Below are 24,301 nucleotides of genomic sequence, written 5' to 3' on the forward strand. Positions count from 1 at the left end.
ACTTGCTCTGCCTTGAGTGTGCTTTCCCACAAACCCGCATGGCTTGCCCTCTCACCTCCTCTGAATCCTCAAGTCACCTCAATGAATCCTTTCTTGGTTAAGCCACCAAACACCCACCCCACTGACATTTTCCTATCTTCCTTCCCTTCTACATTTTTTTCTCCAGAGAATTTATCAGTATCTGGTTTAGGATTTACTTATTTCATTTTTTTAAGTTTATTTATTTATTTTGAGAGAGCACACACATGGGGGGAGGGGCAGAGAGAGAGAGAGAGAGAGAGAGAATCCCCAAGCAGGCTCCATGCTGTCTGCTCGAACTCATGAACCATGAGATAATGGCCTGAGCCAAAGTTAGATGCTTAACTAACCAAGCCACCCAGGTGCCTGTTTTACTTATTTCATTTATTGCTTGTCTCCTCCTTTAAAATTTAAGCCCCTGACAACTAGGATTGTACTCTTTGGTTCAGTCTTCTATCCCCAGATCTGGAACAGTCAGTGCCTGGCACTCAATAAATTTTTTCTGCATGGGTCAATATACACCAAGAGAACTGATCTCTCGCTGGTCTTCCCCAAAACAAGACCCTTGGAGACAACAGAAAATTGCCAGCAGCCTCAGGGACCAATGAGGAGCATGGGAGAGGAGGGGGACCCTAACACAGCTTGAAGTGAGCCTGGAGAAAGACTCCTCAGAGCTCAAGCCAGCCTCCATGGGAGCACCCAGAGAACTCTTCCTGACACTGCCCCACTGGGGTCAAACAGGACCTCCCCCGCCCCCAAAAAAGCTGCAATAATTACTATTATTGTAGCTTTGACTTTTTGACACCGTCCCTGACTTTTTGACACCTGCTTTCCATATGTATCCATTATACATAAGCCCCGAGACTTAAAGCAGCTTAGTCTTTCAACAGGATCATAGGAAGTTCAGAAAACACATTTTAAGAGCCAAAAAATAACTTCAGAACATTTCTGTGTTTTATTGTGGTTCATGGGCCCGACAAGAGGCGTTCCTAGTCCATAGCAACTCTTAAAATCCCGGTTTTGTACCATCAGCTTCCCTCACCACCACTTCCAGGCTCTTCTTCCAAATGTCCCAGAACTCCTCTCCTTGAGCCTAGTTTGGGCCCGTTGTCCTTCTCTCTCATTGCCTTTCTTCTGATCTCAATCCCCAAAGTCCAAAAAGTTTCATGAAGGAAAAGTAACGGAGCCAGTTGGCAGTATTGATCCATTAATAATGTTCTGTCCCAGTACATGCAAGGTTTCTCATACCATGAGATGAGTGCTGTTTTGATCATGTCATAGAGGAGGAAATTGGCCTGCGGAGGCTCATCAGGAGGGTGGCTCAGGCCAGTCTCCACTGACACCCGTGTTCTCTCCACTCTGCTGCGGTGGGCCACAGTCCAGGACACAGGCACCACATCTGCCTCGGCCAGCCATCTCCCTGAGGAGCCATCAGCCTGTGTCCCAGGGACCCACCAGCAGAATGTCCAGCCAGGATTTGAGGTAAACTGGCTGAGATGGCCAACTGTCTGGGCTGGGTTTCTGTGGTAACATGTGGTAACAACACATCATTCAGCTTCTTTACCAGATTCCTGAGTCCTGGGGAGGAGCAAGCGAGACTCATTTCCCCCCAGTATACTATGTGTATATATACATATATACATATATACATATATATATATATATATGTATGTGTGTGTGTGTGTATATAATATATAGTGTCATTGTTTGAACTACATCTTCTCAGACTGCAGAATTTCAGTCACAATTCTATTTGTTTTCACAAAGTTGCTTGTTTGTGAAATCAGGGTTCAGATGTGAGAAAATCTATTATCTATTCCTACTACTTCCAGGTAATCTACCTCCAAATATTTTGCTCACAGTTGCCCTTGGCCTGAAAGATAATGAGATATTACTAGGTTCCAAGGAGACTGAGGAAGCTTTATTTTCTGTTTTCAGTCTTTCAGTCTTTCAGTTTCTATTTTAAGTCTTCTAAAATTTCTGGATAAGGGGGCTCACATTATGTAAAGTGTGACTTTTTTTTTTTTTTTTTTTTTTTTTTTTACTTTTGGCTAGAATCAGATACTCTCAATACTTTAACCCTGGTTATCTTACGCTGACTAGAAGCAGGTTCTCTTATTATAAATAATAGCTATCATTTACCAAGTGCATTAACTTATTTAATCCTCACAAAATCCCCAGTTTTACAGCGGGGGGCGGGGGGGGTGGTGGACAAAGGATCAGAGAAGTGAGGTAACTTGTTTAAGTAAACAGCATAGCCAGGATTCAAATTCCATTCTGAGTGACCTTAAGCCAAAATAAAATTGCAATCTGTTTGAAAACTTCCTTATGTGGCTCTAAAGGTGGGGATCAGCTGAAAAACAGGCCCTGGGTGGAAGCTGTGAGGGACTGCTCTGAGGTGAGCTGAGGACTTCCTGCACCCTGGCAGGGCCCCAGGGGGCAGAGTTGGTACTCTGGACCTCCTTCCCAAAAGCCTTTGCAGCATCCTAGCTTGAGGAACATTTTCCTGGAGGGGTTAAGATGCCTAAGTCCTGGTGAGTGCAGAGCCCCTGGAGGGGGCCCTGGCCCCCAGCCCCTCACCTGTCTCTGGGGGAGGGAGCCCCAGGTTAGGTTGGCCAAGGAGGTGCTGCAGTCAGGGAAGCAGGCTGAGGAGAGGGGTCTCTGGTGTGGAGCTGAGGTGGGCTGCTGTTCCCACCCTCTCTGCCCCCACCCCCACCCCCACCCCCCATCTAGTCCTGGCTTTGTGCAGCTTTCTGCAGCCAGCCTCCCTCAGAACTCCTGTGTCTCTCTGCCTCCCTCACTTATTCTTTGCCTCCCTCCTCCTCACGGACTAGTATTACAGCAAAACTCATCAATGGAGGTGTGGCAGGGCTTGTTGGGGTGACTTGTGTGTTCCCCATCGACTTGGCCAAGACTCGGCTGCAGAATCAACATGGAAAAGATATCTACAAAGGAATGTAAGTATTGGTGAGGGGAATGGGGTGAGCAGGGAAAGGGGGACTCCCAAGGGAGGAATATGGGGCCTCATTCTTTCCCATCTCTTTATTTAGAGAGTCATGCATTGTGGGGGTGGAGTGGGGTCAGGGGAGGTGGTCAACTGGGGTGTGACCAGCAGGATTAGGACACGGGGGTAGGGGAAGCGGGGCTGATGGAGCAGCGTCTTGCTCACCACTGACTTCATTTTCTGGCCTCTGCTTCTAGGATAGACTGCCTGGTGAAAACTGCCAGGGCGGAAGGCTTCTTGGGCATGTACCGAGGTGGGCTTATGATGCATCCCTGGGGGAAGGCTGGCTTGGGTAAAGTGAGAACAGAGGATGCAGTACAGGACACCAGACTTTGTGGGTTTATAGAACATTGGGAATTGGTGTTTCTTCTGCCCAGGGAGCTCCTGGGGCAGGGCCTGGGCTACCACGTGATCCTAAGCCACATTTGTTTTTCACAAGCCCCCCCCCCACTCGTTCCTTGGTGGAGACAGAGGCAGTTATGGTGAGGTTTTAGGGAGCACCAGTGAGCACACTGGAGCAACCCAGGAGCCCTAGTTTTCATCATGGCACCACTACTGTCTCACTGGGTGATGCTGGCCCCCACATTTCCCTTCCCCCCCACTTCTCATTTAGGGCTGAAGGGGGAGAGGCTGACAGGGAAGAGAATGGAAACGGTTTTGAGCTCCTGAAAAGGAGTTACTGGATGGCTCTTCCCTGACACAAGCCAGTGCTGTCCCTGTCCCTTGCAGTGTCCCCGCACAGCCATGATTACAGATTGGAAAGTGGATACAAAACTGGCGTTGAGAAGGAGCTGATGTAGAACCCCTGAGAAATAAAGTAAAAACCTCTGTGACTCAAAGAGCTGCCAGTGGGACTGGGCTAGTAAAGCACAGAGTAATGGAAACCGATACCTGTCCCCCAGGACCTTCTTATTGGGGCTTGATTTGGGGAACTATTCACTTATCATCAGAGATGGGCAGCACTAACAAAGACAAAAATACCTTCCTTATAACTGCACCAATAAGCCCATAAAGGAAACACATACGTGAAAAAGGGAAATGTGGAGGGAGGGGAGTCAAAGTAGGGAGATGAAAAAAAAAAAAATCATGTTTCTATAAAATAGGCAGAGGAGCCCTCCTCAACACCCCTTCCTCCCAAGACCCCAGTTACTCCCAGAAACCTACCTGGCTAGGTCTGTTTATATGAGTGGAAGACTCAGATAATTGTTCCTTTTTAAAATAGTTTTTATTTAAATGTTTACGTAAACTCTACACCCAACATGGGGCTTGAATTTGAACAATCCTGAGATCAAGAGTCACATGCTCTACCAACTGAGCCAGCCAGGTGCTCCAAGAATTGTTACTTTTCAGATGGCCTTAGCTCATCCTGGTTTTTTACTTGCAGGGGCTGCAGTGAACCTAACCTTGGTCACTCCAGAGAAGGCCATCAAGCTGGCAGCCAATGACTTCTTCCGGCAGCTGCTAATGGAGGATGGGTATGGCCAGGCCAGGGGGCTGTGGGATGGAAGTCCTTCACCCTATGTCTGTAGTTTGGGGGAAGGTGACAGGGAGAGGAATGTGCTGGTTTGCCTGTCTTCATCTATCTAAACGTGCACACAAATGGCTGAAGGTTGGCTGCAGATGTTTGGGCAAGTGCAAACTCAAGGAGAAAATGAACTGTTGTAATTTGAAAGTTCTAGATGATAGGTGATAGATGATAGACCATTATAGAATATATATACACATATATTCATCAACTAGCTGATGAACATCTTTTTGGTTTTATTGAGCCATAATTGCAGTACCACACTGTATAAGTTTATACAGTGTGTAATGTTTGTGCCGTATAATGACCTGAGGTAGATATACTGTGAAATGCTTACAATGAGTTTAGTTAACATCCATGACTTCATATAGTTACCAAAAAAAGTTTTTTTCCTCGCAGTGAGAACATTTAGGATCTGTTCTCTTAGCAACTTTCAAATGTACCATAGAGCAGTGTTGACCATAGTCATCATGCTGTCATTACTTATTATAACTGGAAGTTTGTGCCTACAGACCACCTTCACCTAATTCCTGTCCCCCACCTCCCACCCCCAGCCTCTGATAACCATAAACCTGATCCCTTTTTCAATGAGTTTGGATTTTTTTTAGATTCCTCATGTAAACAAGACCATTGAGTTATTCGTTTTACTCTTGTCTGCCTTATTTCACTTAGCATAGTGCCCTCAAAGTCCATGTTTAGATGGCAGGATTTCCTTGTTTTATGGCTGAATAACATTGTATTGTGTTATATATATATGTATATATACACACACACACACACATTTTCTGTATCTACTTATCTGTCCATGAACACGTGGGTTGTTTCCATATCATGGCTGTTGTGAACATGGGGGTGCAGATATCTTGACATAGTGTTTTGTCTCCTTCGGATATATACACAGAAATGGAATTACTGGATCATGTGGTAGTTCTGTTTTTAACTTTTGAGGAAACTCCATACTGTTTCCCATACTGACTGCACCAATTTACATTCCCACCAGTAGTGCACAGGGTTCCCTTTTCACCACATCCATGCCAGCATTTACCATCTCTTTGATGATAAACGTTCTAACAGGTGTGCAGTGATATCTCATTGTGGTTTTGATGTGCATTTCCCTGATGGCTAATGATGTTGAGCACCTTTTCATGTACCTGTTGGTCATTTATCCTCTTTGGAGGGGAGCCTGGGTGGCTCAGTCAGTTAAGCGTCCAACTTCAGCTCAGGTCATGATCTCACAGTTCATGAGTTCGAGCCCCATGTCAGGCTCTGTGCTGACAGCTCAGAGCCTGAAGCCTGCTTCAGATTCTGTCTCCCCCTCTCTCTCTCTTTCTGTCTCCCTCTCTTCCTTTCTCTCTCTCAAAAATAAAAAGTTAAAAAAATAATATATTCTTTGGAAAATATCTTTTCAGGTCCTTTGCCTATTTTTAATTGGATTATTTGTTGTTCTTTGCTATTCAGTTGTATGATTGCTTTGTATATTTGGATATTAAGCCTTTGTCGGATATATGATTTATTTAATTACAAATATTTATTTCCATTCCATAAGTTGCCTTTTTGTGTTGTTGACGTTCCCTTTGCTGTTTGAAGTAGCCACACTTTTTTTTTTCTCCTGTTGCTTGTGCTTTAGGTGACCCATATCAAGGGGCTTTGCCTGTGTTTTCTTCTAGGAGTTTTATGATTCCAGGTCTTACATTTAAGTCTTTAATACATTTTGAATTAATTTTCATAAGTGGTGTAAGATAGGGGCTTAAGTGTCATTCTTTTACATGTGAATATCTGATTTTTCCCAGCACAATTTATCGAGGAGACTGTCATTTCGCCATTGAGAATTCTTGGCTCCCTTGTGAGATATTGGTTAACTGTATATTCAGGGGTATATTTCTGGGCTTTCAATTCTGTTCCATTGATCTATGTGTCTGTTTTTATGCTGATAAATTTTTGAAAATCAACCCAAACACTTTCTAATACTCTCTGTGCCTCCCATTGGCCTAGTGATATTGCTGAAGGGATCAGGGACAATCAAATCCCTGCAATAGGTAGTTTCATTTTACTAGTTTCAACTTCTATGCAGGTGCTACCTCCCTGGTAGCCTGATTTAAAGGTAGTTTCATGTTTTAAAGAGGCTTAGTTTGAGGGTCAGGTGATTATTCACCCAGCTGATCTGAACACAGCTAAATACCATGCATGGAAAGCCCCAACTACCAAGGGAAGGTAGATGGGGTCAGGGTGGGTGGCAGGGCTAGCCTGACGCTGAAAGAGCCTGACTCATGGTCCCACAGGATGCAGCGGAACCTGAAGATGGAGATGCTAGCTGGATGTGGAGCTGGAATGTGCCAAGTGGTTGTCACTTGTCCCATGGAAATGCTCAAGATTCAGCTGCAGGATGCTGGCCGCTTGGGTGAGGTCTCTCCCAACTCCACATGAGATTAATAAAGGGCTGTGATCAGAATAGATTCCCCCACATTCTACACTCATTTGCTAGACTGTGTTATTGAATCAGCTTTCTGGGTCAGAAGTCTTTTTTTTATTTTGAGAGAGAAGGGGAGAGTGAGCACGAGTGGGTGAGGGTCAGAGAGAGAGGGAGAGAGAATCCAAATCAGGGTCCACACTCTCAGCACAGAGCCCAGCCTAGGACTCAGGCTCACAAACCATGAGATCACGACCTGAGCTGATATCAGAGTCGGATGCTTGACCGACTGAGCGACCCTGGAGCCTCTTTTTTTTTTTTTTTTTTTTTTAAGATTTATTTATTTAAGCTTATTTATTTATTTGGGGGGAGAGGGCCAGAGAGAGAGAAAAAGAGAATCCCAAGCAAGCTCTGCACTGTCAGCTCAGAGCCCAACATGGCGGCTCGAACTCACAAACTGTGAGATCATGACCTGAGCCAGTATCAGGAGTCAGACATTTAACAGACTGAGCCACCCAAGCGCCTCAAGATTTTTTGTGTTTTTAAGTCATCTTTATACCCATTGCAGGGCTCAAACTTACAACCCCAAGATCAAGAGTCACATGTTCTACTGATGAGCCAGCCAGGCACCCTTAGAAGTCTTATGTTAACCATCTTAACAGTTTGGTCAGATGGTCTTTTTTAAATTTTATTTATTTATTTTTTACTTATTTATTTATTTATTATTATTATTTTTTTTTAATATATGAAATTTATTGTCAAATTGGTTTCCATACAACACCCAGTGCTCATCCCAAAAGGTGCCCTCCTCAATACCCATCACCCACCCTCTCCTCCCTCCCACCCCCCATCAACCCTCAGTTTGCTCTCAGTTCTCAACAGTCTCTTATGCTTTGGCTCTCTCCCACTCTAACCTCTTTTTTTTTTTTTTTTCTTTTTTCTTCCCCCTCCCCCATGGGTTCCTGTTAAGTTTCTCAGGATCCACATAAGAGTGAAACCATATGGTATCTTTCTCTGTATGGCTTATTTCACTTAGCATCACACTCTCCAGTTCCATCCACGTTGCTACAAAAGGCCATATGTCATTTTTTCCTCATTGCCACGTAGTATTCCATTGTGTATATAAACCACAATTTATCCATTCATCAGTTGATGGACATTTAGGCTCTTTCCATAATTTGGCTATTGTTGTGAGTGCTGCTATGAACATTGGGGTACAAGTGCCCCTATGCATCAGTACTCCTGTATCCCTTGGATAAATTCCTAGCAGTGCTATTGCTGGGTCATAGGGTAGGTCTATTTTTAATTTTCTGAGGAACCTCCACACTGCTTTCCAGAGCGGCTGCACCAATTTGCATTCCCACCAACAGTGCAAGAGGGTTCCCGTTTCTCCACATCCTCTCCAGCATCTATAGTCTCCTGATTTGTTCATTTTGGCCACTCAGACTGGTGTGAGGTGATACCTGAGTGTGGTTTTGATTTGTATTTCCCTGATAAGGAGTGACGCTGAACATCTTTTCATGTGCCGGTCAGATGGTCTTAATAGTAACCATCTATTCTAGATTTCAACACTTCCAGTTCAGAAAAAATAGCAGAAATGAGAAACTTGACTCAGAGGGACAGAAAATTCCCTCATACCTCTATCATATCACCATGACATTTAGGCTTGATTTTCTAAAGATTTTAAGAAGTGTCAACATCCTGATCACAAGTATTTCTCTCAATAGACATTCTATTATGCTACAGAAGCTGGCTGTTAGTGGGAAGGCATAACAAGGGACAAGAGAACCATTTCTATTATTTTTGTTTTCTCTGGAAGAGAATTTTCCTAAATCCTGATCCTTTCAAAAATATAGAGTGGTGTAGGTACCAAGGCATACATTAAGAACAAGCATTAGCTATCTGGTAGAAGGGAGGCCAGCCCCAGGGGTGGAGCAGAGGGCTTCTCCTCAGAGGGAAACCACAATGCCTGAATTAAATGAGTCAATGTGTGACGTGCCTAACATGGCACCTGGGAAGGTCGTCAATGAATGTGGGTGTCCTTCCCCTCCTCAAACCAAGTATGCACGTGTGTGCTAGAATCAACTGGCTTTCTGGGTTGGATCAGACTAGCCTGAAGCACATAACACTGCAGCAAAAATAAAGTTTGGGCACTGGAAAGAGTGTTTTGATCTACAAAGAGTAAAAGCTCTGGAAGATTTCTTTTTTTTAACTCAGATGAGAGTTTTCAGTATTCCTAAAACACATAAAAAGTGAAAGGCTATGAATGAATGGATGAATTATGTACCTATCTAAAGCAGACAGTGGGGAAAATAATGTCCATTGATAAATTACCTTTTCTTTTAATAAATTTATTTTTGAGAGAGAGAGAGAGAGAGAGAGAGAAAGGAAGCAGCAGAGAGAGAATCCCAAGCAGGCTCCATACTGTCAGCATGGAGCCCAAGGTGGGGCCTGAACCTACAAACTGTGAGATCATGACCTGGGTGGAAACCAAGAATCAGATGCCTAACTGATGGAGCCACCCAGGTGCCTCTGATTAACTACCTTCTTAAAGCTAATTGTTTGAGGCCTGCACCTAGATTGCTACCACAAGAAAATGTGTGGCAACTAGCTTTCTTAATATGAAATGTTGCCCTGCTAGGTATCAAACGAAATTGGGATATGAAATAACTTCTTTTTAGCAAGGACCTAAAATCTAGACAAAGCTTCTCAGGGAGAAGAAAACAAATACACAATTTCAGTGTGTTGAACCCTGTGGTCATTAAGGAGACTCACCCACATATGAAATGCTTGTACTTGAAATGCTCAGGAGAAAAAAATTCCATTCTATTTATTAGATGTTTAACTCATCAAATTGCAGGCTCCGAATTATTCAACTAAAATGAAGAATCAAATTCTATCAAATGGTAAAGGGTATAAAGACCACGTTCACTTAATTTTGGAATACTGGATCAAGGAGGCACCTCTGGAAGTCTGAAGGAGAAAGCGTTTGGACAAAAAGAATTTGCTGCTTTACACATTAGGTAGAAGGCATATGGGACTCCAATGTCCCAAAGTACCAATAGGATCTCTGTAAATAGCTCAGAGATGGTTTAGAAATGGCAGCCAGACCAAAAGCAAGTTTTAACAGGAGGATAAGGACCTGGCAGGTAGGGGCAGGTGCTGCTATAGCTTCCTATGAAGGGAGCTGGGCAGGCTGTGGCTGTGTTCTTACCAAGCACCTTGTACAGTAGGGACAACAAATTAGATAATAACCATCTTAGGAAGATTTCCTTGGAGCCAAAAACTAATGTTCTAAAATTAGGACAGGGGCGCCTGGGTGGCTCAATTGGTTGAGCATTGGACTCTTGGTGTCAACTCAGGTCATGATCTCGAGGTTTGGGGGATGGAGCCCCACATCAGGTTCTGTACTGACAGTGTGGAGCCTGCTTGAGATTCACTCTTCCTCTCTCTTTCCCTCTGCCCTTCCCCGCTCGCATGCTCTCTCTCTCTCAAAATAAATAAACATTTGTTTTTTTTTAAATTAGGACAATCCAGGGCTCCTGGCTGGCAAAGTCGGTGGAGTGTGTAACTCTTGATCTCGGGGTTGTGATTTCAAGCCCCACGTTAGGTATAGAAATACTTAAAAATAAAAATCTTTGGGGTGCCTGGGTGGCTCAGGCAGTTTTGTGGCAGACTCTTGATTTCAGTTCAGGCCATCATCCCAGGGTGGTGCAATCGAGCCCTGCATCGGACTCCACACTGAGTGTGGAGCCTGCTTGAGATTCTTTGTCTCTGCCCTTTTCACTCTCTTTCAAATTAAAAAACAAAACTTAAATAAAAATTAGGACAAGCCTCAGAATTCTATCAGGATGTCAGCCTTGCCCCCAAGGTGTCCCAGGGGTAGGAAGTGGGGGGTACACTCCTGTGAGTGTTTTGCAATACCTGCTGGGGCCTGGCTTGTGACAGTGTCTGTCCTCTCCCTTTCAGCAGTTCATCGTCAGGGCTCGGCCTCAGCGCCTTCCTCCTCCAGGTCCTACACTACCCGCTCGGCTCCCACCCACAAGCGCCCGTCTGCCACCCTTATTGCCTGGGAACTACTTCGCACCCGGGGCCTGTCTGGTCTCTATAAGGGTCTGGGCGCCACTCTCCTCAGGTGAGACTTTCTTCCTGAGCTTGGAACACAGAAGGGTCCCAGTGAACAGGAAGAGGGGCCAGAGGGCCAGAGGCACTGCTGCTCCAATCTGTCTGCATTCTTCCTAGAACATTTAAGCCCCAGAAAGCAAACTATCTTGATGCTTCCTATTTTGTCCAGAATTGGGCAGAATTGCAGAGGATGGGTATAACCTGGAAGACTAGTTTGAGGCCCCTGCTCCAGTAACCAGGCCCACATGAGTATTGGGTGTTCTGTGGTCCAAAGGCACCTAAGAATGCCCTGTGTACAAAGGACTTTGGGTCATTTATAAGCAAATGAGTGCACAGATCCCTCATTTTACTTTGCTACTTGGCCAAAATCCTTAAAGTTGGTCTGAAGTGTCCCAGGCCAGGGGATAGTTTCCTTGCATCAGATCTCATTAGGAGATCTATTACCTAATAGATAAATGAACTTCACCCTCCTGCCTACCCCATCCCCTCAACACTTAGCTTGGATAGCCCTTCACCAGACACTTGCTCAACTCATTAACTCTAACATAGCCTGTCACCCTTTCTCACTGAACGCACTGCCAGTCTCTGCACCCGCTGCTGGCTCCTCACAGAATGGCTGCGGGTGGGGAGACAAACCCATCGTCTCTCTTCCATCGTCTCCCTTACACCCTGCATTATCACAGAGTGCCAGAGAGGGAACAGGTAACTGTGGGCTTGTCTTTGACCATCTGCTGGGCTCTACAGCTCTTGGAAAGGCGTACCGCATGACCTTGGGTGGGAGCCCCGGAAGCAGCAGGTAGCTCAGTGTTTTCTCTTGCTCTCCTGCAGAGACATTCCCTTCTCCATCATCTACTTCCCACTGTTTGCCAACCTTAACAACCTTGGGTTCAACGAGCGTACCGGGAAGGCCTCCTTTGCTCATTCCTTTATGTCAGGCTGTGTTGCGGGTTCCATAGCTGCTGTCACAGTAACACCTCTGGACGGTAAGTGCATCAGAGATGAGGGTCTTCAAGGGTTGCTTTACAAATTAGATAGCTGTATAGTTGTCTATAGGATAAATAGGAATCTTCCACTTTCAGGACAGAAATGAAACAGTTCCAACCTGAAACCCCTCTTGGGTCACAACCTGTGGTCACTGGCAGAAACTCACCAAGAGTCTTTCCAGATAAAGTGGCAACAGTGAGACCATTGCTCTATTTCTTATCACCGACAAATCCCTTCACCTCCTAGGTGCTGATTTCATTAGTTTTTTGTTCCTCGAGGTGGGGGCAGTTAAAATCTAAAAGGCTAAAGGCAGGAGTTAAGCAGTATGGGAAGAACAGGCTTCTCCTATCCTCAGGGCTATACTCGGCTGCTCCAACAGGCAGGTGGACCCTCACACTTTTCCTACAGAAACTATGTCATTTCTAATTCCTCCAGGAAGATCTTCTATTCCAGATCACACAATGGCAGAGCTGGCCTCAGGATTCCGTTTTCTCTACACTGGCTCTGCTAGGAAACCACTTCGTGTGGAGGATAGGATGCCAAAAGCAAGACGTTCATTACTTATTTTAACTTTTGCTTGATTTAGTTTTGAAAACTCGAATCCAAACCCTCAAAAAAGGCCTGGGTGAGGACAGCTACAGTGGGATCACCGACTGCGCCAGGTGAGAGCCCTGTCGCCCCTCACAGGCCCTCACAGGCTGCGTCCATGTCTACCTACACCCCACCTAGGGCAACAGTTTATCACCGCACTACGCTGAGCTCTGGATTTCTTTGAGATCTGCTCCTTCCCCTCACCTCTCAACAGAAACAGGATGTAGAGGGAGCTTTTTTCTCCTTGCATCCCTGCAGCATCTTTCTCCCAGAAAGACAGGTTGAACCATTTTCCCAGGGCTCAGCCCGGCTGCTTAGTAACCAGACTGCACACACATGATGGGTGGGGCAAGGCTCCCACAGGCCCGGGAGGTGCTATTGCTGTGAAAAATGACATCTACCTTCCGTGGAGAGATGTGCACATGTTGGAGGAGAGCGGATACTTCACACCGTCTGCAGTGCACTCCTGTCAATCAGCTCACAGGGCTCTTCTCTCTCTGCAGGAAAATCTGGATTCAGGAGGGACCATCCGCCCTCATGAAGGGAGCAGGCTGCCGGGCCCTGGTCATAGCCCCTCTCTTTGGGATTGCCCAAGGGGTCTACTTCATTGGTATTGGAGAGCGGATCTTAAAGTGTTTCGAGTAGAGAGCTGGAGCTCAAGTCCCTTTACTTGCTGCCAGCTCTCTAGCATATTCTACTTAGAGAGGGATGAGCGAGACGCCCCCCATGTCATACTCTGTCCTCTAACCTGTAGTGCTACCTCACTCTCAGAAGACACACTCTTATCCCAATAAGCAAGCTGGGTATGGTCCCATTCTCCCTTCGTGATATCCACATCTGTTTTTTGGCGGGGTTATAGCTACCAGGGAGCTTCAGAAGCCCTTAAGCACCTACTTTTCAACAGCAAACATAGTATGTGCTTGGGGTGTATTAACTGCGGGACCCTAACACATAGTAAGACAGAGGGGTTGTTTCTCCATTTTACGTTTCTAGTTCACACTCAAACTCCATACACTTGAGTCAGTTTGAAGATTCAGTGTTATTTCTGAGTTAAATAACTTATGGTTAGTTCTAGCACTGATTTGGGGGAAAAGGAGGATCAGAAGTTCAAGGGGACCATGAAAGCCCTCAAAGTCAGCACCTTGTTCAAAACCAAGCAGCTGAGAGATTAGGCCGATGAGCGGCCTGGGCTGTCAGGGCGGCTGTCCTGCACCACACAGACTCTCACAGAACAATGTCCATGGAACATGGTTTTAAATAAAACTGATTAAACTCTCGTCTTGTAATTAGTGGGAGCAGTAGACCCGCTGCAATGGATTGTTTTCCCTCCACCTTTCCCCATCCATCCCAGAACCAAAATGCATGAAAATGAGCTCTGAGGCAGGTCTTTAGCACATACCCTTCAAATCACCACTCATGAGGTCAGAGGACAGCCATGGGGATACTTTATCTTTCAGTTACACTGGGTTTGAAGTCTTGACCCCATCATTTCCTAACTGCATCACCTTGAGGAATGGGATCCACTGTGACAGTTCCCATGCACCAGTGCCTTCGCCAGAGGGCTGCCACAGAGAAATGCTATCAGCATGCAGGCTCAAGTCTTAGGTAAAAAATGCCTGTTCCGAGAATTGGTATTTACATTAGTCCCCATCTAATCTCACTTATGTTAATGAAAAAACGGCCAGCCTCAGTAGCCTCATTCTCTCTAGAGAAGCCCACATTGGAGTCTGGCTGCAGAGACAGACCCGAGTTAGATTGCAACTCTGCCTACCGGTAAGATCTTGGGCAGTTATTAGTCGTCATCTGAGAAAAAAATAAAGAACAAGGAGAGGAAGAAAAGGCCCTTTGTGAAAGGGTTTAGGCCTAACACACAGTAACCCTTCTCCTCCAATAAGCCCCTAGATGCTTTTCTTTTCTGACTCTGCCAAAGCTAATAAAACTATTTCCTCAATAAAGCTGTCAAACCCTCTGGAGGACAGGTAATATTGAACACCTGTGCGTGTGGTGTGTGTGAAAGATCCTAAGGGGCTACAAGGAACACCTCTGGATAAGGGCCTGGTAAAAGTGAGCAGGAAGTGCCAGAGGACACAGAGGGTTAATGGTTTCAAGTAGTGACAGCTGTTGACCAGCAAATGCTATGGGGATTAGGAAAATGCTGCTTATCTAGATACCTCAGGAAGAACTGGACCCTCTCAAACGACAAACTTGTAGAACCCTGCATAATAAAACACAGTGAAATCCATGTAAACCTTTTGTTTTAATAAATAAAACATATTCATGGCTTAGATTTTAAATCACATTTACAGATGAGGAACACTTCTAGGCCCAAACAGGTTAACAGTGAAGCTACTACTGCTGGAAGGAATGCGTGCCCCCACCCCCCACCATGCATTTTAAGCCTAAAAGCAGAGATTTAATATCAGAGAACACTATACACGTCACCCTCTAGACTGGAGAACTGAAATCAGAGGAAGAGCAAAGACTTGGTGAAGCTCCCATAACCACCATCTGATACCCTCACCTTCATGCTACAGAAGCAAATGAAAGCTGTGCTACTTTTAGAGTAGCTAGAAGGAGGTTTCCTGATTACATTAAGTGGAACTTGCTCTCATTGTTAACAATTAGGCCATAGGCATTAGCTACAGAAGAGTATCCACTGATAAATACAGAATATTAGAACAGGGAAAAGGAAGCCACACAGATATCTTGTTTCTTCAAATATTAGAAACTTCCACATCACAGCCAGAGAGCAGTGAATCAACTCCACCTCTCCCAAAGGCTTAGTCCAGAAACTTCCTGTTGGCATTTGCACCAAATAAGGCTCCCCGAACTTCTGGCATCATCTGTGAAGAAATAAGTTCTTTAATAGGGAAGTGTTGTCAACTGGAAAATATGGAAAGAACTGCACATCTTAACTGCAAGTGGAGAGTCACTGACCCTTACGTGGCTGGGAAAGAAATCACAAAGCTACGTGCTTTGTGTAAGGACCAATCTGTCCTTACTTATCCAAAAAACTATTAACAGAATCCTTGGCGAGAAACTTAACCAATCGCAAATTTGTGGTTATGACTGACTGCTTAAGGGGATGAAGAAAAAAAACTATAACTAAAGCCATTATCGTTTAAGGCATCTTTTTTTTTTTTTTTTTTTAAAGTAATCTCTACATCCAATGTGGGGCTCGAACACACAACCCCGAGACCAAGAGTCCCACACTACCGATTGAGCCAGGCGCATGCCCGTATGGCTTAAGGCTTCTGTTACTCTGTGATGTAGGGAGAAGAGATGATCCCTTAACAATACTCTGGATCAGCTATGTTTCTTTCAACAGTTACTAGTGCCTACTATGTGCCAAGCAGAACACACATAATGCCAGTTTGTAATGAGGCACTCATTCGTACGGCAACTGAAAAATCCTTAGGATGTAAGTTCAAACTTCTAAGGCTATGCTGTCCGACAGAGGCCACTAGCCACATTTGGTTGTTACTGTGCATTTGAAATATGGTCAGTGCAACCATGGGACTCATTTTTTAATTCTACTTAATTTTAATTTATTCATATGTGGGTAGTGGCTACTCTAATGGGAAACACAGCTTTACGGTGTAAGTTACCAGCAGATGATACTCTAGGTCAAAGTGCTTTCACTGTAAGACAAGTTAGCAGCCACAGCAGCAGACTACCACCGCTGAAAGAGGCCCCACATTTTGAGATAACTGGATTTCCCTGGCTTGTTTCCTAGAGCTCATTTGTGCAAACCTGGAAACATCTGGAGAGCCAGCAGCCCTATGGGAATTCCTTTAAACAATATTTACTTTAGATCCCACCATTATTACTGGAGAAAAGGACTCTGCTCAGCACCTCTACATGTAGTAAAATGTTTACATTAGAATCCTAAATAAACCTTCATTCAACCCTAAATCCACTCTCACGTAAATGGTATCACCTCAGTAAATGCCACTAAGTGCCCACTGCCCATTCAAGAAAATGCCACAAAATGTGGAAAGAGTGACAAACCCCAAATACCAGGGAATGGACATATGTTCTCTGTACCACTTCAAAGTAACAACAGACCAACTAATAAGAAGTATTCCCACACTCACCTGCTGGGCTATGAGATCCAGCCGGCTTTCTAGGGTATTGGAAACTTTTATTTTACGATCTCCATTATAGATCTCAACTCCACCAGCTCTACAAAGAACACAGGAAATAACAATTTTTATAGATTTGAGGAAGACAGACACATGGTACATTTACTTTCTTCCCTTGGAAGAAAGCTGTTTTGGTGTATGGAGCGTCTAAATACTATAAGGGACCAATAAACATAAGCAATAAGCTTAAAAGTAATTCAAAAAGCCTCTGAGGATTTAAGGTATGGATGGTGATAATAACTGTCACTTACCAAGTGACTGCTATGTGCCAATCTGATTTTATGCTTAGCACCTAACTTAATTCTTTTTTTTTTTTTTGTTGGCAATATTTTATTTTATTTATTTATTTTTTTTTATTTATATATGAAATTTATTGTCAAATTGGTTTCCATACAACACCCAGTGCTCATCCCAAAAGCACCTAACTTAATTCTAACAACCAGCTCTCCTCAACAAAATGGAAAGGGGGAGGATTTGGTCCCATTTTGCATATCAATGGAGTCCTCATCTGAATATTTCTTAAATGCCCAATCCTGCTAATTACCAGCAAGTACTGATAAAGCAATATTCATAACTGCACTGTATATCAGATTAAAGGTACAACAGCAATATTGTGCCAAACTTGCCCTTAGAAAATTCTGCCTCTAGGGGCGCCTGAGTGGCTCAGTCAATTGAGCACCCAAATTCAGCTTAGGGCATCTCACGGTTTGTGGGTTCAAGTCCTGTGTCGGGCTCTGTGATAACAGCTCAGAGCCTGGAGCCTGCTTCAGATTCTGTGTCTCCCTCTCTCTCTGCCTCTCCCCCACCCACACTCTGTCTCTCAAAAATAAACAAACATTAAAAAAAATTTAAAAATTAAAAAAACAAAGAAAGAAAGAAAGTCCTGCCTCTAGAGGCACCTGAGTGGCTCAGTCCATTAAACATCCAACTCTTGATTTTGGATCAGGTCTCACGTAATCTCATGGTTGTGAGACTGAGCTCACGTAATCTCATGGTTGTGAGACTGAGCTCCGAGTTGGGCTCTGTGCTGAGTGTGGAGTCTGCCTAAGATTTTCTCTCTCTCTCTCTCTCTCCCCCCCTCCCTCCCTCCACCCTTTCCCCACCTACGCAAGTGCACTCTTTCTCAAAGAAAAAAAAAAGGTCTGCCTCTAGACACAACTCATTTCTTCTTCTTGCTTTGTGTTTATTTTTGTTTAGTAATCTTTTTTTTTTAAGTTTATTTATTTACTGAGAGAGAGACTGAGGGAGTATGAGCAGGGGAGGGGCAGAGAGAGAGAATCTCAAGCAGCCTCCACACTGGGTATAAGGGGCTCCATCTCATGACTGTGAGATCATGATCTGAGCCAAAATCAAGAGTCTGACGCTTAACTGACTGAGCCACCCAGGTGCCCCAATTTTTGTTTACTCTTGTTTAGTAATCTCTCCAACATGGGGCTCGAACCCACAAACCCAAGGATCAAGAGTCACACGCTCCTTTGACTAAGCCAGCCAGGTGCCCCAAGCCACACCTCACTTCTGTCATTTCTAAAGTTTCTAGCACTTAGAGGCTTAAGGCATATAATAGGCCAACTCTTAAAAGGAGCTCCCCAGGAATGACATTCTTTTACTACATTAGAGTTTTATGAAATAATTTTATTAAATGAGCAAGCTATATGACAAAGCCTGGGAAAAGGTTTTGCAAATTTTCTTTGAAAAATTTTAATGGACTATTACGTTAATATTATTTTCTTACTCTGTCCTCCCTCCCCCTGGCATTTCTTTGTTTAATCTACCTTTGGTTTCTCTAAACAGACTATATCCTTCATAAGGACATGGTTGGTTCTTTGCCGAAATCCTGACCCCAATGTCTGTGAGAGAATATTTTGTCCTCACAGAGGGAGTAAGGAGGAAGACCACCACTGTCTGAGAATATCGACTGTGTGCCAGGCACTCATAGAATGGAAAGCCGAGGGCTGCCCACAACTTCTGTCTTCACAGCAACCCCACCAGTGTCTAGGTATCCTCACCATTTTACAAACAGGAAAACAGGTTTAAAGAGATTCAATAGAATGAACTGATTGAATAAAACAACAATATTTAAAATGCTACTTCAAATTAGCACTAGAGTAAGTCTGCAGTTCCTTATCTACATTTCTGAAATTCAAAAAGCTGTCAGAACAGAAGTCTAATTTGTGTGTCTCCACAAGCTGAACTGATCTCTAGTACTTGGCAGCTAATGACTTAGTGAATCTTTATGGATTTACCCCTTGTAGTGTGAATATTCCTAGTTTCCCATTCAGAAATATTAATGTATTTGATCACAGGTGTGATGCCTCAGACCCTGTTGGAGATATTATGTAATGTGTAGCATATGCACTTTATTGCTTTTCTAAACGCATATTCAAAACATCTGGCCCCCGGGGCGCCTGGGTGGCGCAGTCGGTTAAGCGACCGACTTCAGCCAGGTCACGATCTCGCGGTCCGTGAGTTCGAGCCCCGCGTCGGGCTCTGGGCTGATGGCTCAGAGCCTGGAGCCTGTTTCCGATTCTGTGTCTCCCTCTCTCTCTGCCCCTCCCCCGTTCATGCTCTGTCTCTCTCTGTCCCAAAAATAAATAAACGTTGAAAAAAAAAACATCTGGCCCCCAAAGGTTTCAGGACTGAAACCCATTATTTACCAGACTCTGAACCAAGTGTCTTATGTCCTGTCTGCTTAATCTCCATAACAATGATCATCTGCAGTTGAATAACTATGTATATTGCATGTGCCAGGATTGCATTAAGTGCTGTATGGACATTATCTCATTTAAGCTTCCAAGAATTCTGTGAGGCAAGAATTCATTCCAATTTAGAGGTGAGGAAATAAGTCTCCGTGAAATTAAGTAACTAGTCCAAGAGTACCTAGCTAGTATGTGGCAGAGTGGAGAATCAAGCCTAAATCTGACAATACTGAAGCTTTTGTCACCAGCTTATACACCTTGGTATATAAAGCATTTTCACATGTACTATCTCATCTCTTTTCCTCAGTTCATGAAACAAAAAAGCTAAAAGCATTGGCCCTATTTTACAAATGATGGCAATCAGTATCCAGGTCCCATAGCTAACAAAATGCTGAGTCGGGACTCAAACCTACATCTGGTGCTCTTTCGACTAGGTTCACATGTCTCAAGGACTTTCTGCAATGTTAGTCAATGTGTGCCTACGCAGCATCAGATACACAGATGCAATCAAGGAAATGACCTTGGCTGACCTTGTCAGGAGTTCCTGTTGCCTATCCCAATTGCACCAAGCTTATTAGGGATGCTGAAGAAATGTCCTGTCATTTCCTCACAGCAGAAGTACCACTGGTATTTGCAATTCTATATCTAAGGAACCTAACTATTAGAAAGTTCTATTCGTCTATACAGTAGTCACTGTTATATGGGATTACTTTCCTTATTTCCAAGAAACTTAGAGGTAACAATTCTCTTCCTTAGCATCTGATACAGAGATGTGGACCCAGCTTTGAGTTCTGGGTAAAGAATTAGTGCTACCTCTCTGCAGAATAAACTAAGTGCCCATAGGAAGCAGGATGTTTAGAGTATGTCCAGCTGTTTAACAAGAGGGAACAACACAGTAGTGACAGGAAAAAAAAAAACAGCAATAATTACAAGTGGAACACCACCACACCTCCATTCTTGTTAGTAAAGAGTGCCTTGGAGAAAACTTTAAAAAAGACTCAGCACAGAAGCCATTCTCACAGTGAAAGAAGCTTAGATGTTAAAAGCAGAATACTCCTTACATTTCCTCAGGCAGATAGGCCTCCTGATCAATTTGGACATCAACATCTTTTTTGGTGGCAATTTTGTACATAGGAATCGCTTTTTGCACTGCAGCCTGAAAAACAGAAAACAAGAGGTTTTAGTAGAGACTCAGCAACAGGTATCAAAAAAAAAATCAGCCAACTATACAAGCAAGGGTATTCCTATTTATCCAGTAAAAGAATAGATGCACTGCTGGTGGGAACATAAATGATGCAGCTGCTGTGGAAAATGGTATGGCAGTTCCTCAAAAAAAAATTAAACTCTGAATTACCATATGATCCAGCAATTCTATCTCTGAGTATATATCCAAAAGTGAAAGGAGACACTTGAACAGGTATTAATACAACCACGTTCACAGCAGCATTATTCAATTGCCAAAAGGTAGGTAGAAACAACCCAAGTGTTTAACAGATGCATGGATAAACAAAAGATATATGCATATAATTCAGCCTTAAAAAGGAAGGAAATTTGGGGTGCCCTGGTGGCTCAGTTGGTTGAATGTCCAACTCTTGATTTCAGCTCAGATCATGATCTCATGGTTCCGGAGTTCCAGCCCTGAGTTGGGTTCTGCGCTGACAGCGTGGAGCCTGCTTGGGATTCTTTGTCTCCCCTTCTCTCTGCCACTCTCCTGCTCATGCTCTCCCTCCCCTCCTCTCTCAAAGCAAATAAACATTAAAAAAAAGGGAGGTGGGGGGGAGGTAATTCTGACACATGCTACCACATGACGAACCTCGAAAACCTCACAAAAGGACAAATACTGTATGATTCTACCAGTAAGAGGTACACAGTGTAGTCAAATTCAAAGAGACAGAAAGTAGAATGGTGGCTACCAGGGATTACAGATAGGGGAATGGGGAGTCAGTGCTTAATGGGGACAGAATTTCAGTTTGGGAAAATGAAAATGTTCTGGAGAGGGATGGGGTGATGGGGTGATGACTGCACAACAGTGTACACGTACTTAAGGCCACTGTACAGCTAGAATGCTAATTTTATACCAAGTACATTTTATAATTTTAAAAACAAATGAGCACATCAGGAGGAAAAAAATGCTATACTGCAATTAAGGTGATAAAATGTAATTAGTGGAAAGTCCTATCTAAATAATATTCTGTGGGAGTAGACATGTAAATAACATTTTCTAAAAGGAACTTTAGTTGGAAGCTCAGACCTGCCTCCATAGAATGCTTATCACCCTGGCAAACTCTCCAGTATGTCTAGCTTTCTGTTTTACAAGTTCATACATGAGGCTGTCAGCACAAACATGAGTTCAGGTTACTGGGATGATTTATAAACTAGAATCACAATTTATTTTTTTTATTTTAGAGAAAGAGCATGTGAGTGTGCGAGCAGGGGGGTAGGGAAGCGCGGGGAGAGAGAGAGAGAGAGAGAGAGAGAGAGAGAGAGAGAGAGAGAGAGAGAGAGAGAGAGAGAGAGAGAGAGAGAGAGAGAGACTATATTAACCACACGCTGAGCGTGGACCTGACTCAGAGCTCAATCCCACAACCCTGGGATCTTGACCTGAGCCAAAATCAAGAGTCAGACGCTTACTGACTGAGCCACCCAGGTGCCCCTAGAATCACACTTAATTAATTTATAGTGGAGAGTGAGAGGAATCAACACCTGTGTTCTCCAGCTGGCACTTTTTCTTTCCTAGAAGACAAGTTGCTTGAGAAACAAATTATAGTAAGAATGCAAATATATTATGTACTATTAAGTGTACTAATTTACAATAAGAAATATAATTGCTAAGGAAATGTTAGCTAGGGGAGGCTGGGTGGCTCAGTCGGTTAAGCTTTGGACTCTGGCTCAGGTCATGATCTTGTGGTTTGTGATTTGAAGCCCCACATCTGGTGAACTCAAGCCCTGTTTTGGGTGAGCCCCACTTCTCTCTCTCCCAAAAACAAAACAAAACAAAAAAACAAACAAAATAAATATATTTGCTAAGGGATCAAGCACTCAATCCTTTCCTGAAAGCAAACTGCATGGAAATATTTTATTTTTTTAAAGTTTTATTTAAGTAACCTCTACACCCAACATGGGGTTCGAACTCACAATCCCAAGATCAAGAGTCACATGCTCTTCTGACTGAGCCAGCACTCCACATGAAAGAATTTTAATCTGAAGAGCAACACAATGACACAGAATCAGAGCTAGGAGAGCTCATTCTGATTCAAGGTCCTTTGGTCTAGAGCATCCTTCTAATGCTACAGCCTGTATGTACCTGCCATGGTGCCAGCAGTCACCCCTCACACTGGGGCATATTCTCCGTTGGACAGGACATGGAGGAACAACTTAGTATTTGCCTCTGGGCCTGCAGCTATATTTTCACTGCTGACCAACCTTTTTTTCTGGTACCCACATTATTACTTCAAGTATAGGAATACACTGGGTTACAGCCAAACTTTGCTAGTCTGGGAGTAGTGTGCCTCTTTTAGATGGTACTGTCTGCCCATCTTTGTTCCAATCCAGTATGGACTGTTTTTATTGCTGAACTTTCAGAACATTATGGTACTACAATGTTCCCAGAAAGGGAAGAGGGTACTAACTCAGATGGGGCAATTTGACCTCTTTATGAAAAGAAATCAAGAGGCTTAGGTACACTTAATGTCCATAATGTGTTAAGACATCCCTAATTTCCATGGTTGAGCTGTCATCTATTTAAAGCAAGCAATATAATCTCTAACATTTCAATGTATTAAAAAAAAAAAAATAGATGTCTTCTTTAAGCTCTTTACCTTTACCAGAGGGAAATCCTGTTTCCTGCAACGAACAATCATTCGCGGCTCCAACAATTGGTACAAACCCTTTAAAACACAATCAGATTCAATTAGTAGGAAATGCAATTCATAAAACCCAATACCAAACAAAATATTTTTATAATTCTTTCATGTAATTTGGAAAAAGACAGAACACACAGTATGAGAACATGATAAAAAGCTTTTGATATCACAAACGAGATAAATACACCCAACACTCCAGTGGTAGAAACAAAATTTATATGGGAATCTTCTCTTACATCAACTAGACAGAGGCCAAATGTTATTGTAATTAACGTAAGTAAAATAAGAATTCACAAACAAGCAGCAAACATTTAAGATGCATACTGTCTCTGGTCTGAGCCTCATAATTTAAAGCAAGTATTTTAGTGGTGCAATCAAATTAAGGAAGTTTAAGGCCGGAGGTTGCAAGCATATTTGACCCTTGAGTTCTAAGGGACTAGTAAGACTACATAAAAGAGTGGTAAAGTCTGGAAGTCTTAACCACCAGACTTTACTGTCCTCCCATGCATTTGTCTATTAGACAAGGAAAAGAGCGAAAGGAAGAAAGCTGAGATGACAAAACAGATCTGGTCTCTTAACACATCTTATTGATAACCTATAAAGTTACCTGGAGCACCAGACCATCCAGCAGCACCTGGTACCTGGTTGTATCTTTTACCACTTTGCTGAGTCTTTGTTTTGCTTCATTTAGTAGGTCCTACAAAGAGCAGAGAAGAATAAGTTTCTGGGTCATCAGCTCAGAACCCACCGTGAGGATGGTCCTGGCTCACACCCAATTGCTTCACATTATATTACTGTTTTCATTCAAAACACATTCCAAGACAGATGATAAACCAGATGTCATACCAAGTCCTATATGTCAATACAAGGAAGCATGAAGAATCATCCATAACTCCTGGGGAGTTCACACTCAAGCAGAATAGCCCAGATTATCAATCAATTC

The 24,301-nt window shown here is 43.5% G+C and overlaps 2 protein-coding genes across 11 annotated transcripts in view; one reads left to right on the forward strand and one right to left on the reverse strand.

Moving 5' to 3' along the window:
* The window catches only part of SLC25A18 (solute carrier family 25 member 18), a 30,116-nt gene extending 16,185 nt beyond the window's left edge, over window positions 1–13,931 (forward strand). For 5 of the 10 annotated variants that reach the window (XM_086714501.1, XM_086714503.1, XM_086714499.1 and 2 more), the window contains 9 exons: window positions 1,397–1,500; window positions 2,853–2,975; window positions 3,220–3,275; window positions 4,407–4,497; window positions 6,827–6,945; window positions 10,924–11,089; window positions 11,908–12,062; window positions 12,650–12,725; window positions 13,158–13,931. In XM_086714501.1, the coding sequence (XP_086570627.1) occupies window positions 1,481–1,500; window positions 2,853–2,975; window positions 3,220–3,275; window positions 4,407–4,497; window positions 6,827–6,945; window positions 10,924–11,089; window positions 11,908–12,062; window positions 12,650–12,725; window positions 13,158–13,299 (948 nt within the window). In that variant the 5' untranslated portion in view covers window positions 1,397–1,480 and the 3' untranslated portion in view covers window positions 13,300–13,931. Of the gene's footprint in view, window positions 1–1,245; window positions 1,501–2,852; window positions 2,976–3,219; window positions 3,276–4,406; window positions 4,498–6,826; window positions 6,946–10,923; window positions 11,090–11,907; window positions 12,063–12,649; window positions 12,726–13,157 lie in introns of all 10 variants that reach the window. The other 5 variants (XM_086714502.1, XM_086714500.1, XM_086714505.1 and 2 more) reach the window with 3 other exon arrangements.
* Window positions 13,932–14,892: 961 nt separating this feature from the next.
* Window positions 14,893–24,301, reverse strand: part of ATP6V1E1 (ATPase H+ transporting V1 subunit E1) — a 31,540-nt gene continuing 22,131 nt past the window's right edge. Inside the window, exons 5-9 of the mRNA XM_025930092.2 lie at window positions 23,966–24,055; window positions 23,314–23,382; window positions 20,557–20,651; window positions 16,752–16,839; window positions 14,893–15,497 (exon numbers count right to left, since the gene is read on the reverse strand). Coding sequence (XP_025785877.1) covers window positions 15,435–15,497; window positions 16,752–16,839; window positions 20,557–20,651; window positions 23,314–23,382; window positions 23,966–24,055 — 405 coding nt within the window. The 3' untranslated portion in view covers window positions 14,893–15,434. The remainder of the gene's footprint in view (window positions 15,498–16,751; window positions 16,840–20,556; window positions 20,652–23,313; window positions 23,383–23,965; window positions 24,056–24,301) is intronic.

The sequence above is a fragment of the Puma concolor genome, chromosome B4 (assembly GCF_028749965.1).
Source record: "Puma concolor isolate L17-30 chromosome B4, mPumCon1.1.hap2, whole genome shotgun sequence".
In the NCBI taxonomy this organism is placed as follows: domain Eukaryota; kingdom Metazoa; phylum Chordata; class Mammalia; order Carnivora; family Felidae; genus Puma; species Puma concolor.